The sequence below is a fragment of the Microcaecilia unicolor genome, chromosome 7 (assembly GCF_901765095.1).
Source record: "Microcaecilia unicolor chromosome 7, aMicUni1.1, whole genome shotgun sequence".
NCBI classification, from domain to species: Eukaryota; Metazoa; Chordata; class Amphibia; order Gymnophiona; family Siphonopidae; genus Microcaecilia; species Microcaecilia unicolor.
Window position 1 is genome coordinate 2,729,742 of NC_044037.1, and position 13,764 is coordinate 2,743,505.

The 13,764-nt window shown below is 42.9% G+C and overlaps 1 protein-coding gene across 1 annotated transcript in view; it reads left to right on the forward strand.

Annotated features, from left to right (window-relative positions):
• TEX11 (testis expressed 11) overlaps nucleotides 1-13,764 on the forward strand; it is a 278,077-nt gene that overhangs the window by 143,736 nt on the left and 120,577 nt on the right. The window contains exon 12 of the mRNA XM_030210589.1: nucleotides 10,526-10,579. Coding sequence (XP_030066449.1) covers nucleotides 10,526-10,579 — 54 coding nt within the window. The remainder of the gene's footprint in view (nucleotides 1-10,525; nucleotides 10,580-13,764) is intronic.

Consider the following 13,764-nt stretch of genomic DNA (forward strand, 5'->3'; position numbering starts at 1 on the left):
ACCTCTCTCTTCGCTCTTTAAGTGTTCACTCTGTTGTATCCTTTTCAACTTCCATCCCGCTTTCTGTTGGTGTGCCTCAAGGTTCTGTCCTTGGACCCCTCCTTTTCTCCATCTATACCTCTTCCCTTGGTGCCCTGATTTCATCCCATGGCTTTCAGTACCATCTTTACGCTGATGACTCTCAGATCTACATCTCCACCCCTGAGATCTCAACCTCAATCCAGGACAAAATCTCAGCCTGCTTGTCCGACATTGCCGCTTGGTTGTCTCAACGCCATCTAAAGCTAAACGTGACCAAAACTGAACTTCTCGTTTTTCCCCCTAAACCCACCTCCCCTCTTCCCCCTTTCTCTATCTCTGTTAATGGCTCTCACATCCTCCCTGTCTCCTCGACTCGTAACCTTGGAGTCTTCTTTGATTCCCCTCTCTCCTTCTCTGTGCATATTCAACAGATCGCCAAAACCTGTCGTTTCTTTATCTACAACATTAGCAAAATTCGCCCCTTCCTTTCTGAATACGCTACTAGAACCCTTATCCATACCCTTGTTACCTCTCACTTGGACTATTGCAATTTACTTCTCACTGGTCTTCCACTCAGCCATCTCTCTCCTCTCCAATCTATTCAAAAATCTGCGGCACGTCTTATTTTCCGCCAGAACGGTTATACCCACACTAGCCCACTCTTCAAGTCACTTCACTGGCTCCCTGTCCGCTTCCGCATACAGTTTAAACTTCTCGTACTGACCTTTAAATGCATCCTCTCTGCAGCCCCCCATTACCTTTCCACTCTCATCTCTCCCTACATTCCTCCCCGTGAACTCCGCTCACTGGATAAATCTCTTTTGTCGTCCCCCTTCTCCTCCACTGCTAACTCCAGTCTTCGTTCATTTTCTCTCGCGGCACCTTATGCCTGGAATAGACTTCCTGGACCTATACGTCTAGCTCCATCTCTACCTGTTTTCAAATCTATGCTGAAAACCCACCTTTTCACTGCTGCTTTTAGCTCCTAGCCAATACTCAATTGTCCCTTCCTTCCTTCTCACCCATTACTTCCCACACCCGTAACTGTCTTGTCTGTCTGTATTATTTAGATTGTAAGCTCTTTTGCGCAGGGACTGTCTCTTTGTGTCATGTGTTCAGCGCTGCGTGTGTCTGGTAGCGCTATACAAATGCTAATAATAATAATAATAGTGCAATGATGTCTGGAGCGTAATATTACTAAGTGCCATTGAAGCCGGTGTAATAATATGAAAACTGAGCACTACATACACTAAAAGAAAGACATTTTATAATATGAAATAAGAGCATAATAAATAAAAGAAAAAAAGTATTTTATTTATTTTTATTTTATTTGTTACATTTGTACCCCACATTTCCCCACCTATTTGCAGGCTCAATGTGGCTTACATAGTGCCAGAGAGGTGTTTGTAGACTCTAGTGTAAACAAATACAAGGTTATGTTGTGGTAGGATAAGGTTCATGTGGTAGGACCACATAAAGGAAAACAAGAACAGAAGAGTTGTTTGATGACCATTACGAACTGTAGTGTTGTAGTGTCGCAGAGTTCAGGCATTTATGTTGGGTCGGGAGGGTATGCCTTTTTAAACAGGTGAGTTTTTAGTTTTTTCCTGAAGTGTAGGTGATCGTACGTAGTTTTCAAGGCTTTTGGTAGTGCGTTCCACAGTTGTGTGCTGATGTAGGAAAAACTGGATGCGTAAGTTGATTTGTATTTTAGTCCTTTGCAGCTTGGGTAGTGCAGATTTAGGTATTTTCATGTTGATGCGGACGTTTTTCTGGTTGTTAGGTCGATCAAGTCTGTCATGTATCCCGGTGCTTCCCCGTAGATGATTTTGTGAACCATAGTGCAGATTTTGAAGGCAATGTGTTCTTTGATTGGGAGCCAGTGTAGTTTATTGCGAAGGGGTATTGCGCTTTCAAATCACGTTTTTCTAAAGATGAGTCTTGCTGCCATGTTTTGAGCGGTCTGAAGTTTCCTTAAGATTTGTTCTTTGCATCCCGCATAAATTCCATTGCACTAGTCTGCATGGCTTAGAACCATTGATTTGTATCAGGTTGTAAAATATTTCCCTCGGGAAGAATTGTTTCACACATTTGAGTTTCCACATTGAGAAGAACATTTTCTTTGTTGTGAATTTTACTTGGCTCTCTAGCGTTAAGTAGCGGTCCATTGTGACACCGAGGACTTTCAGGCTGTCTGAGACTGGGAGGGTGTGATCTGGGGTGCTGATAGTTGTGGGGTTGTCCGTGCTGTATTGGGATGAGAGGATGAGACAGTGTGTTTTTTATTTGTTGAGTTTTAGTTGAAATGCATTTGCCCAAGAGTCCATGATGTTTAAGCTGAATAAATACAAAAACCCAAAGGTTTCATTGAAGAGGTAATACTTATGTACTGACAGGGTTACTCGACCTCCAAGTAACCCTGTTAGTGCATAAGTAGTGACAGGCTAATGCCAAGCAATTCCTCTACACCAGCTTAGTAGGCCTACGCACCCTGGACAACAAAAAGCTGTTCTCTTTAGTAAAAAGTCTCACATCAACTGACAATCCATGTCAAGTTACTCCTTCTGCACATGAATTAGTCAACCACTTCCCCAACAAAATTGCTCAAATGTGATCCAACATCTCCAATGCGACCCCAATTGGACTTCATACCTCGATCTCATATGGGCACCCTAAGTCTGACAGTTGCTCTGAAACTATAGTAGACCAAATCTGGTCCTCTTTTCAACTGCTTGAGGAGATGACAATAAGATCACTGTCATATTCTCGGATACTAGAGGTATGTGAGCCCTTGGGCTACTGCCGTTGAGTGGCGGCAGCAGGCAAAACCCCCCAACCAGAACTGGACTAACAAACAAACAAACAAGACAGAAGCTGCAGATGTAGATAAGCAAGCAGGAACACATATGACTAGAACTATCAGACTGGAACACAGGACTGGAGCAAGACTTCACCTGCGCTTGACCGCCGTTCCATAGGGGTTGAGCCCCTAGGTGTGGGCAGCTGGCAGGACTTATGGGATACAGGAACTCACACAGGGTATAGGACTCTAAAGCAAGCTTGACTAAACAAGGACCAGGACTCAGGACTCAGGGCTGAGGGTACTCCCTCAGGTGACAGGATACAGCAACAAGCTTGATTAAACAAGGACTGAAGGTAAATGCAGAGGGGACTAGAGAAACAACACAAGACAGACAAGGCAGACAAACACTAGAGGGATCAAGACAAGGCATACAGGCACGAACCAAAGCAAGGCAGAAGTGCTCCTAACAGCACCAAAGGATAAAGCAGGGAAGCTAAAAAGAGAAAGGCAGGGAAGCTCAGACAAAGCAAAGCAGAAGTGCTCCTAACAGCACCAAAAGGAAAAGCAGGGAAGCCAAAAGGGTAAATTAGGGAAGCTCAAGCAAAGCAGGCAGAAGTGCTCCTAACAGCACACCAACTCACTGTGACCTTTGGCGTTGCAACAGCAAAGCAGCAAAGCCCACAGGTGCTTAATAAAGACCATCACCAGCTGAGGCTCAGCTGCAGGAAACTCAAGGCATGTAAGGGTGCTGCTTAGGTACAAACAAGCCAAGCAAGTCTGGCAGACTGGAAAATCCGGACCGGACTGGCCTCTGGAACATGTTAGGAAAACAGCAACAGATAGTCTACAGCAGTCACCGGTACTGGCCACCAGAGGGCGAGGGGAGCACAAACCAGGAAAACAGTCACATTCGTGACAATCACTCCTTAGGAAATGCTCAAGCTCTCACTGTATCCTTGACACTTGCCCCAAGTCCCCTACTCTTGTCAATCCTGACGGAGGTAATTCTGTGGCTCACAGTACGCCTCAATAGGCTTTTAGAGTCAGACACACTTCCTCCAGACATGGGCAAAATTGTCCTCACACCCCTGCTGAAAGGCCAGGCCTAGAAGGTGACCTCGGCTGCAAGCTACCGTACCGTGGCCAGCTTTCCCCTTTTCACAAAGATTCTAGTAAACAATTTGCGTCACACAATTTGGGTTCAGAACTTCATGCAGCACAGAATCTCTTTTTGCTCACCCTAACCACATTCATTAAACACCATCTAGGTAAGGCTGAGCAGGTGATACTACTCCAGTTCCATATCTCACAGCCTTTGAAGCAGTAAATCATGCTTTGCTGCTCGAGCAGCTGGACCATATCGGCATCTCAGGCTCTGTCCTCATTTGGTTCAGGACATTCCTAATAAACAGAAGCTACTTGGTAAAACAAAATGAACAACTCTCTCATGACTGGTCCCTGGGCTTGTAAGTTCCCTCAAGGCTCCCCGCTGTCCCTAAACCTGTTTAACTTCTTCATGTACTCCCTAGGCCAGATCCACCTTGGGCTAGGTGAACTACTACTGTTTTATGCAGATGACCAAGGTCCTTTGGTTCCACAACCCGGAGGTAAGTGTCCCAACTTCAGTCACGCTGCAAAAGAATGGAACATTGGCAATAGATTCAGAAGCATAAGTGCTGTGAGTAAGTCTGGATTCATCGCTTGTTCTCCCACATCAATCAGTTATGGAGAATTACACTGTTTAAAATGAGACAGCTTTGTCTAGTGAGGTCGTTTTTTGACCAGAAAGCATTCACACTGCTGGTACAGATGCTGATCCTGCCTCATCTTGACTACTGCAACCTCTTATTTTTTGGCATCAAGGTCCATTACCTAAAGAAATTCCAAATAATATAGAACACTGCTGCTAGGCTAATTTTCAGATTAAACAGACACAACAGCATATCACAATATCTGGCTAAGCTACATTAGTTTTTCACATTCTTCATGGCTACACTTACAGTCTTGCTGATTAGTATATCCTCGTTATTCATTACCCGATCCACTTGAGTAAGGGATCAATTGTTCGTCTTCTCACTGCCATATAAGGAATTCAGATTTTGGTCGATTTTTAAGTAATAAGTACATAAGTAATGCCACACTGGGAAAAGACCAAAAGGTCCATCGAGCCCAGCATCCTGTCCACGACAGCGGCCAATCTAGGCCAAGGGCACCTGGCAAGTTTCCCAACATACAAACATTCTATACATGTTATTCCTGGAATTGTGGATTTTTCCCAAGTCCATTTAGTAGTGGTTTATGGACTTGTTCTTTAGGAAACCGTCTAACCCCTTTTTAAACTCTGCTAATCTAACCGCCTTCACCACGTTCTCTGGCAACGAATTCCAGAGTTTAATTATGCGTTGGGTGAAGAAAAGGTTTCTCTGATTTATTTTAAATTTACTACACTGTAGTTTCATCGCATGCCCCCTAGTCCTAGTATTTTTGGAAAGCGTGAACAGACGCTTCACATACACCTGTTCCACTCCACTCAATATTTTATATACCTCAATCATGTCTCCCCTTAGCCGTCTGTTCTCCAAGCTGAAAAGCCCTAGCCTCCTTAGTCTTTCTTCATAGGGAAGTCGTCCCATCCCCGCTATCATTTTAGTCGCACTTCGCTGCACCTTTTCCAATTCTACTATATCTTTCTTGAGATGCGGCGACCAGAATTGAACACAGTACTCAAGGTGCGGTCGCACCATGGAGCGATACAACGGCATTATAACATCCTCACACCTGTTTTCCATACCTTTCCTAATAATACCCAACATTCTATTCGCTTTCCTAGCTGCAGCAGCACACTGAGCAGAAGGTTTCAGTGTATTATTGACGACGACGACACCCAGATCCCTTTCTTGGTCCGTAACTCCTAACATGGAACCTTGCATGACGTAGCTATAATTCGGGTTCTTTTTTCCCTCATGCATCACCTTGCTCTTGCTCACATTAAACGTCATCTGCCATTTAGCCGCCCAGTCTCCCAGTCTCGTAAGGTCCCTCTGTAATTTTTCACAGTCTTGGGGATTGCACTATGGAACTCTCTCCCCATCATTGTTAGAACTGATAGACATTACCTCAGCTTTAGAAAGAAATGAAAAATATTTTTATTCCTTAACCCCACCATGTGATTAACCACCGGAGTATTTTTATTTATTTATTTCTGCATTTGTACCCCACATTTTCCAATCAAGTTGTCAGTTCAGTGTGGCTTACAGTTTACTTTGGTTTAACATGTTACATTTCCATTTGAGTTAGACGCGTGCTGTTTTCAGTTTCTGTTAGTGATTGAGCATCGTGGTATGTTGACTGGTGTTCAGGTTGGTTTTGTGGGTTTATCGAAGAAAGCTTTTTTGAAGAAGTGGCCTTTCAGGTGTTTTTGGAAGGTTATGTAGTCGTTTGTGTATTTTAGGACTTTCGGTAATGCGTTCCATATCTTGGGGCAAATGTATGTGAAGCTGGTTGAGTATGAAGATTTGTATTTGGCCTTGGCATCTAGGGAAGTGTAGGGTAAGGTAGGCTCTTGCATCTTTTATTGTGTTGCGTGAAGGTAGTTCTATTCGGCTTGTCATATATTCCGGCATAAGACTGAAGATTATTCTATAGGCCAGAGTGCATATCTTGAAAGATATATGTGCTTTGATGGGTAGCCAGTGTAGGTTTTGGAACAGTGGTTTTGTGCTTTTGCATTGATTCTTGCCGAATATTCGTCTTGCAGCTGTAGTTTGTTCTGTTTGCAGTTTCTTTAATTGTTCCTTGCATCCGGCGTAAATTCCATTACAGTAGTCAGCATGGGCGAGGACTATGGATTGGACTAGTAGCAGAATTCATCTCTCAGAAAGCAGTTCTTTATGCGTTTCAGTTTCCACATGACTTGGAACATTTTTTTCATAGTGTTTGAAATTTGTTTTTCGAAGAATATGTTGCGATGTATGGTGATTCCTAGGATTTTTAGGTTGTCAGTTATTGGGAGGGATGTGCCCATGACATTGATGTTTGGGAAGTTATCGGTATTGTGAGTATCAGGCAGTGTTTTTTTAACTTATTCAATTTAAGTTTGAACAGTGACGCCCAGGATTCCATTATGTTTATGTTGTCTGCAATCTTGGTTCCAATTTTGTGCAGATTGTTTTTGAAAAGGATATAGATTTACATGTCATCGGCATATATGAGGGGGTTGAAACCTTGTCTGCATAGTGTTTGTGCAAGGGGGGGCCATCATTAAGTTGAATAACATTGGTGATTGTGGTGAGCCCTGGGGGACTCCACATTCTGCTTTCCATGACAGGGATAAAGATGAGTTTATATCTTCTTGATAGGACCTGGTAGTCAAGAAACTTAGGAGCCATTCGAGCACCTTCCCTCCAATGCCAATTTTGTTGAGCATTCTTTTGAGGATTTGGTGGTCGACCATGTCGAAAGCACTTAACATGACAAATTGTAGTAAGAGAACAATTGTGTCATTTGCGATCTCCTTTTTGAGGTTGGCCAAAAGTGTGATCAACACTGCTTTGGTACTGTGGTGGGGTCTAAAGCCTGATTGAGATTCATGTAGTATGTTGAATTTGTTGATGTAGTCAGTTGGTTGGTTGCTATGCTTTCCATTATTTTAGTTGTTAAAGGTATGGAAGCCACTAGTCTGTAGTTCCAAGTATCTTTGATGGCTTTTTTTTGGTGTCCTTCGGGATCGGTGTGAGCATTATATTGCCTTTTTACTTTGGGAAACAGCCTTCCCGAAGCATGTAGCTCAGGTGTGAGGTGATTTGGTCTATAAATTGGTTCAGGACTGCTTTTTAGTATGTGATTGGGAACTGTGTCTAACATGCATTAGGCAGAGGAGAATTTTCTTAATGCTTGTGCTACTGTCTCATTTGTAAGTTGTGTGAAGGTGGTCCACATTCTGTTAGCTGGGGCTTCATCTGGAGGGTGATCAAGTTAGTCTGTGAGAGTTTCTAAGTTGATGCCATCTTCTGTTAGGTTCTTTCTTAGGTTGAGGATCTTCTCTTCGAAGAATCTGGTGAGTTCATTTGCTGACGAGGGATCTTCATTCGCCATCATCAAAGGTTTGGTGTTTATTAGATTATTTATAAGTTTGTATAATTGTTTTGTATCTTTGTAGTTTGAGCTTATGTGTTCTGTATAGAATTTCATTCTAGCCTGTCTAATTTTGATTTTGTACCTGTTTTGTGCTTCCTTCCACACAGTTTTGCTAGTTTTATTTTTGCATTTTGTCCATGCTCGTTCTAGTCTTTGCAATGGGTTTTGGCCATCTTTAGTTCCATGGTACTGCTTTGCGCCTCTGTCCGGTTTTTGTTTTCATATGTAAGCCACATTGAGCCTGCAAATAGGTAGGAAAATGTGGGATACAAATGCAACAAATAAAATAAATAAAACCAAGTCAAAGTCTTCATTGGTTATCCAATCATTTATTGTTTCTGTTTTGTTTACCACTGATCTAGCGTTAACATAGCCCACTGGTATTGGTAGATATTCATCCTCCTTTAGCGCAACTGTGGTGATTTTTGTTAGTTGATGCTTATTTGGGTTTTTGTGTTTCTTGGTATCCTCTGTTGTGTTTGGACTTTGAGTGATTGGTTTCCAGTTGTTGGGGTGCTTTGTTCGGTTGTTTAGGTTCTGCCCAGGAAGAGGACTGCTCTTCCCACAGGGGAGTGCCGTTTGTATAGTATTGTACAGCCCAGAATACAGCAGCTAGACTAATATTCGGCACACCAAAATACGAAAGCACGAAACCCCTGCGGGAAAAACTACACTGGCTCCCACTAAAGGAACGCATCACATTCAAACTTTGTACCCTAGTCCATAAAATCATCTATGGTAACGCCCCAGCCTACACGTCAGACCTGATAGATCTACCACCCAGGAACGCAAAAAGATCCTCTCGCACATTCCTTAATCTCCATCCTCCCAAGTGCAAGGGTCTGAAATACAAATCAATGCATGCATCTACCTTTTCCTATATGAGCATGCAACTCTGGAACGCGCTGCCACGTAATCTGAAAACGGTCTATGAATTGACCAATTTCCGCAAACTATTGAAAACCTATCTTTTCGACAAGATATATCACAAAGATCAACATGTGTAACTGTATAATCTAACATGTGTAACTGTATAATCTTAAAACTTCCAGACTGTTTTATAATGTCTTTCTGCTTTAACGCCTTCATGTACTTCACCATCATGTAACACAAAACCCTCTGTAAACCAAATGTATATTCACTGCTAATCCCAGTATCCATGACGAATTGTAAGCCACATTGAGCCTGCAAAGAGGTGGGATAATGTGGGATACAAATGCCATAAAATAAAATAAATAAAAAATAAATATTGGTATTTTGTTGTTCTCTCTTTGAGTAAGGGCAGCCATGGATGTTATTAGTGTTAGGGTTGATAGCCCTATTAGTATTCTGGTAATGTACATTTTATCCCTTTGGAGTACCGGAGAAGTTGGTGTGCTCCTAGTCCCTCTTTTTTGTTTTGCCTTTTTGTGTGTGTGTGTGTGAGTGATTTAGTTGGATCTTTCTTTGAGTGTTTATGTGTGTGTGTGTGTGTGTGTGTGAGTGATTTAGTTGGATCTTTCTTTGAGTGTTTATGTGTGTGTGTATGTGAGTTTTCGGTAGGTCATCTTTTTTGAGTGAGTGAGTGTGTGTGTGTGGATATGGTAGGTAGATCTGTTGTGTTTCTATGCCTGGGTGGATCATCCCCATGCTGGTTGGATGAAGAGAAGAAGCAGGAAGATGGGTGAGAGGGAGTTCTCATGTCCGCAGAGACAAGGGTCCTTTAGGGTCATGGTGAGGCTGCACAGGTGATAAGTCACGCTGCTTTTGGGTGATGCCTTTAGGTGGGCTGTCTCGTTTTTCCTCGGTCGCATTAGTGGTGGTTGTTGGGTCTGCCGCTGACCTGCATTAATGCGGGTTGTTATCTGTGCCGGGCAGTGTCATTGGTGGATGGCTTTCTATGCCGACTTTTGTGAGACGGCTGCCACAATAGGAGCCGCGGGGGGCACTGCAGGAATGCTTCTTGTGGCTGTACTCCAGCTATGGCTCCTCTCTGGCCCCTAATGTGGGAGGCAGCAGAAATCCTGCAGATCCGGTGCTTTCTACCACGCGGTCGCCGGAGCCCTGGGCGCACTCCTCCTCATGGTTCCGGTTGTGGGAAGGGAGTTCCTGCAGGGAGCAGTGGTGAGGTGGGAGAGATTGCACTCTGGTAGCTGGTGAAGTTCATAGACTTTGAGCACTTGGGTGTCTGGCAGCTGCTAAGAAACCCTGTGGGTCCTGTGCTTTTTACCACGTTGTTGGCTGCGGCACCATACATTTGCTAGCTGCCTACTCTTTTCCTCTGACCGTTCCGCCAATCTCTTTCATCGTCTTATGGGACATATGGCAATCTTTACCCTACGCCTTGTATATCACTGATGTAAACTGCACCAAGACCTGAATAGGGGAGTTTAGCGGTATATAAGACCTAATTAGGTTAGATTAGAGAAGTGGCAGAATCCTTTGGACTCCCTCATAGTATTATATGAATTGTTTAGTTGAGACAGAAAATGGAGATAGCACTGCACAGGATAAAAGAAAGATCTGGGGCTTTGTGTTTCAAGAGAGAGAGAATTTTAAAAGAACCTTCATTATTTTCTGGTGTAGGTGTTTGATCCGTCTCATACTCTCAGAATTTGGGAAAGAAGCTGAGGAGAAGAGGTCAGTAATATTGTTTGGCACTATGTACAAATTTCAACCATTATTCTGTTACAATGGATGTTTCTGCTACTAGATAGACCTCTGTGGCTCTATTCAGAGTTCTCTCCAACTGTTCACAGTTCTGTGATGACATGCACATCTCTCTTCCACCATTTATAGCTTTGTACCACCATACACATTTCTTTGCCATCAACTTCGCCATGAGTTTATCTTGTTGGGCAGACTGGATGGACCATACTGGTCTTTATCTGCCGTCATTTACTAATGTTATGTTATGTTACAATGAACTTGTGTGGCATCATGCAAAGCTCCATGTGATGTATGTGGTATAATACAGTAAGAATGACTTCTGTTTGTTCAAATCAACAAGCAGACATATTTTTTCCTTGAGTAGACATTGTATTTTCTTCTTACCTCCACTCTGAGTGATAGAGGCTAACATGTATTTTTCTAATCAAATCAATTTGTTTTTCCTTAGCACCTGCAGCAGATGAATCCAGAGACTTGTGGGTTGTGACCATCTACCACACGTGGAGACAGCACTGAACTTTGTCTTATAGGACGGTATGCTCCTTGGTTAGTCAATATGGGCCTTATTCTATAAAGGTTATGCTCCTAAATTTACACTCCTAAATTACGAGCATAATCTGTGCTCCTAAATTTATGCTCCTAATTTAGGGCCTATTACGCTCATAGATTTAACATACATTTAGGGGGCATAAATTATGCTCCTAAATTTAGGAGCGTAAAATTTAGGAGCATAACCTTTATAGAATAAGGCTCTATATCTCTATCTCCAGCAGGTGGTGGATGGTCTGTCGCAAGCTCCTGGTTTCATCTGTGTTGTTGCTCCTGTTCTGGGTTTCCTGGTTCAGTTGAGCCTGGGGGTGCTTAGGCTAAGCAGTGCCAGCTTTTAAAGGGTACATCTGGTGGTGCTACGTCCCTCCCCCACCCCACTCCTATCCAGCAACTTCCTTCTTCCTCACAGAGTTTACAAAAAGAGAAAAAAAGGATTACAGCAATTTTGCCTGCTTATGTGACTTGTTGGAGGTTGCCTCTTCTGCTACCAGTATACTCTGGGCCAGAGTGGTGAATCAGAACTTATTCCTGGCCATTTGATGAGTGTTCCTTTACATTTTTTGCCCTCTTTGGGCTTATTCGTGGTTTCACTTTTTCCTTGCGATGGCTGTAGAGCCTTGTCAGCGCTGCTGCTATGCTAAGCAGAGAGCAGCATCAGGGAAATGTCAGCGGGATGTTCAGAGGGCATTTCAGTGGAGCAGATTTTTGGATCAGGTGACCCTCAGGGGGAGGAATGCTGGCTTTGGCAGGTCCACTGATCCACTCAGGGCCTCCGCTCTGGGTGCCATGCGGCTGTTGGTTCCCTTAATCACTAAAATAACAGAAGGAAATCGCAGAATATCTAAACAAGTTCTCAATATTACACGATTCCCAGTCAGGATTTCGCTCCAATCACAGTACCGAAACCGTACTAGTTACGCTCATGACCCAACTCAAACAACTGATAGCAAACGTCAATAACATACTACTGTTACAATTTGACATGTCAAGTGCATTTCACATGGTTGACCATGGAATTTTATTACACATCCTCGAATGCTTCGGAATTGGAGGCAACGTTCTCAACTGGTTCAAGGGGTTTTTAACTACACGCTCATATCAAGTGACATCAAACTCGACTACATCAGCTACATGGACACCTGAATGCGGAGTCCCGCAGGGATCCCCACTCTCACCGACCATATTCAACCTAATGATGACACCAATGGCCAAACTACTATCGAATATGAACCTAAACCCACATATATATGCTGATGATGTAACGATCTTCATCCCATTCAAACAAGATCTAAGGGAAATCTCCAACGAAATCAAGCAAAGCCTACACATCAAACGTCAATAACATACTACTGTTACAATTTGACATGTCAAGTGCATTTCACATGGTTGACCATGGAATTTTATTACACATCCTCGAATGCTTCGGAATTGGAGGCAACGTTCTCAACTGGTTCAAGGGGTTTTTAACTACACGCTCATATCAAGTGACATCAAACTCGACTACATCAGCTACATGGACACCTGAATGCGGAGTCCCGCAGGGATCCCCACTCTCACCGACCATATTCAACCTAATGATGACACCAATGGCCAAACTACTATCGAATATGAACCTAAACCCACATATATATGCTGATGATGTAACGATCTTCATCCCATTCAAACAAGATCTAAGGGAAATCTCCAACGAAATCAAGCAAAGCCTACACATCATGAACTCCTGGGCAGATGCATTTCAGCTGAAACTTAATGCAGAAAAAACCCAATGCCTAGTACTCACCTCGCCATACAATAAGAATAAATTTACCACCATCAACACACCTAAACTAAATTTACCAGTCTTGGACACCCTAAAAATTATTGGAGTCACCATTGATCGACACCTAACACTTGAGAGTCATGCGAAAAACATAACTAAGAAGATGTTTCATTCAATGTGGAAACTAAAAAGAATCAGACCATTTTTTCCATGGACTGTCTTCCGCAATCTGGTACAATCATTGGTACTCAGTCATCTGGACTATTGTAACTCACACTACGCTGGCTGCAAAGAGCAAATACTCAAAAAACTCCAGACAGCCCAGAACACGGCAGCCAGATTAATATTCGGCAAACCAAAATAAGAAAGCGCGAAACCTCTACGAGAGAAACTACACTGGCTCCCACTTAAAGAACGCATCACGTTCAAACTCTGTACCCTAGTCCATAAAATCATCCATGGTGATGCCCCAGCCTACATGTCAGACCTAATAGAACTACCACCCAGGAACGCAAAAAAATCTTCTCGCACATTCCTTAATCTTCATCCTCCCAAGTGCAAAGGTCTGAAATAGAAATTAATGCACGCATCTACCTTTTCCTATATGAGCACACAGCTCTGGAACGCGTTACCAAGCAATCTGAAGACGGTCTATGAATTGACCAATTTCCGTAAACTATTGAAAACCTATCTCTTCGACAAGATATATCACAAAGATCAGCACGTGTAACTGTATATTCTTTAATATATCCAGAAATGTTTTATAATGTCTTTTACTTTAAAACTATTATGTATTTCAACACCATGTAACCAATACCCTCTGTAAACCAAATGTATATTCTCTTCT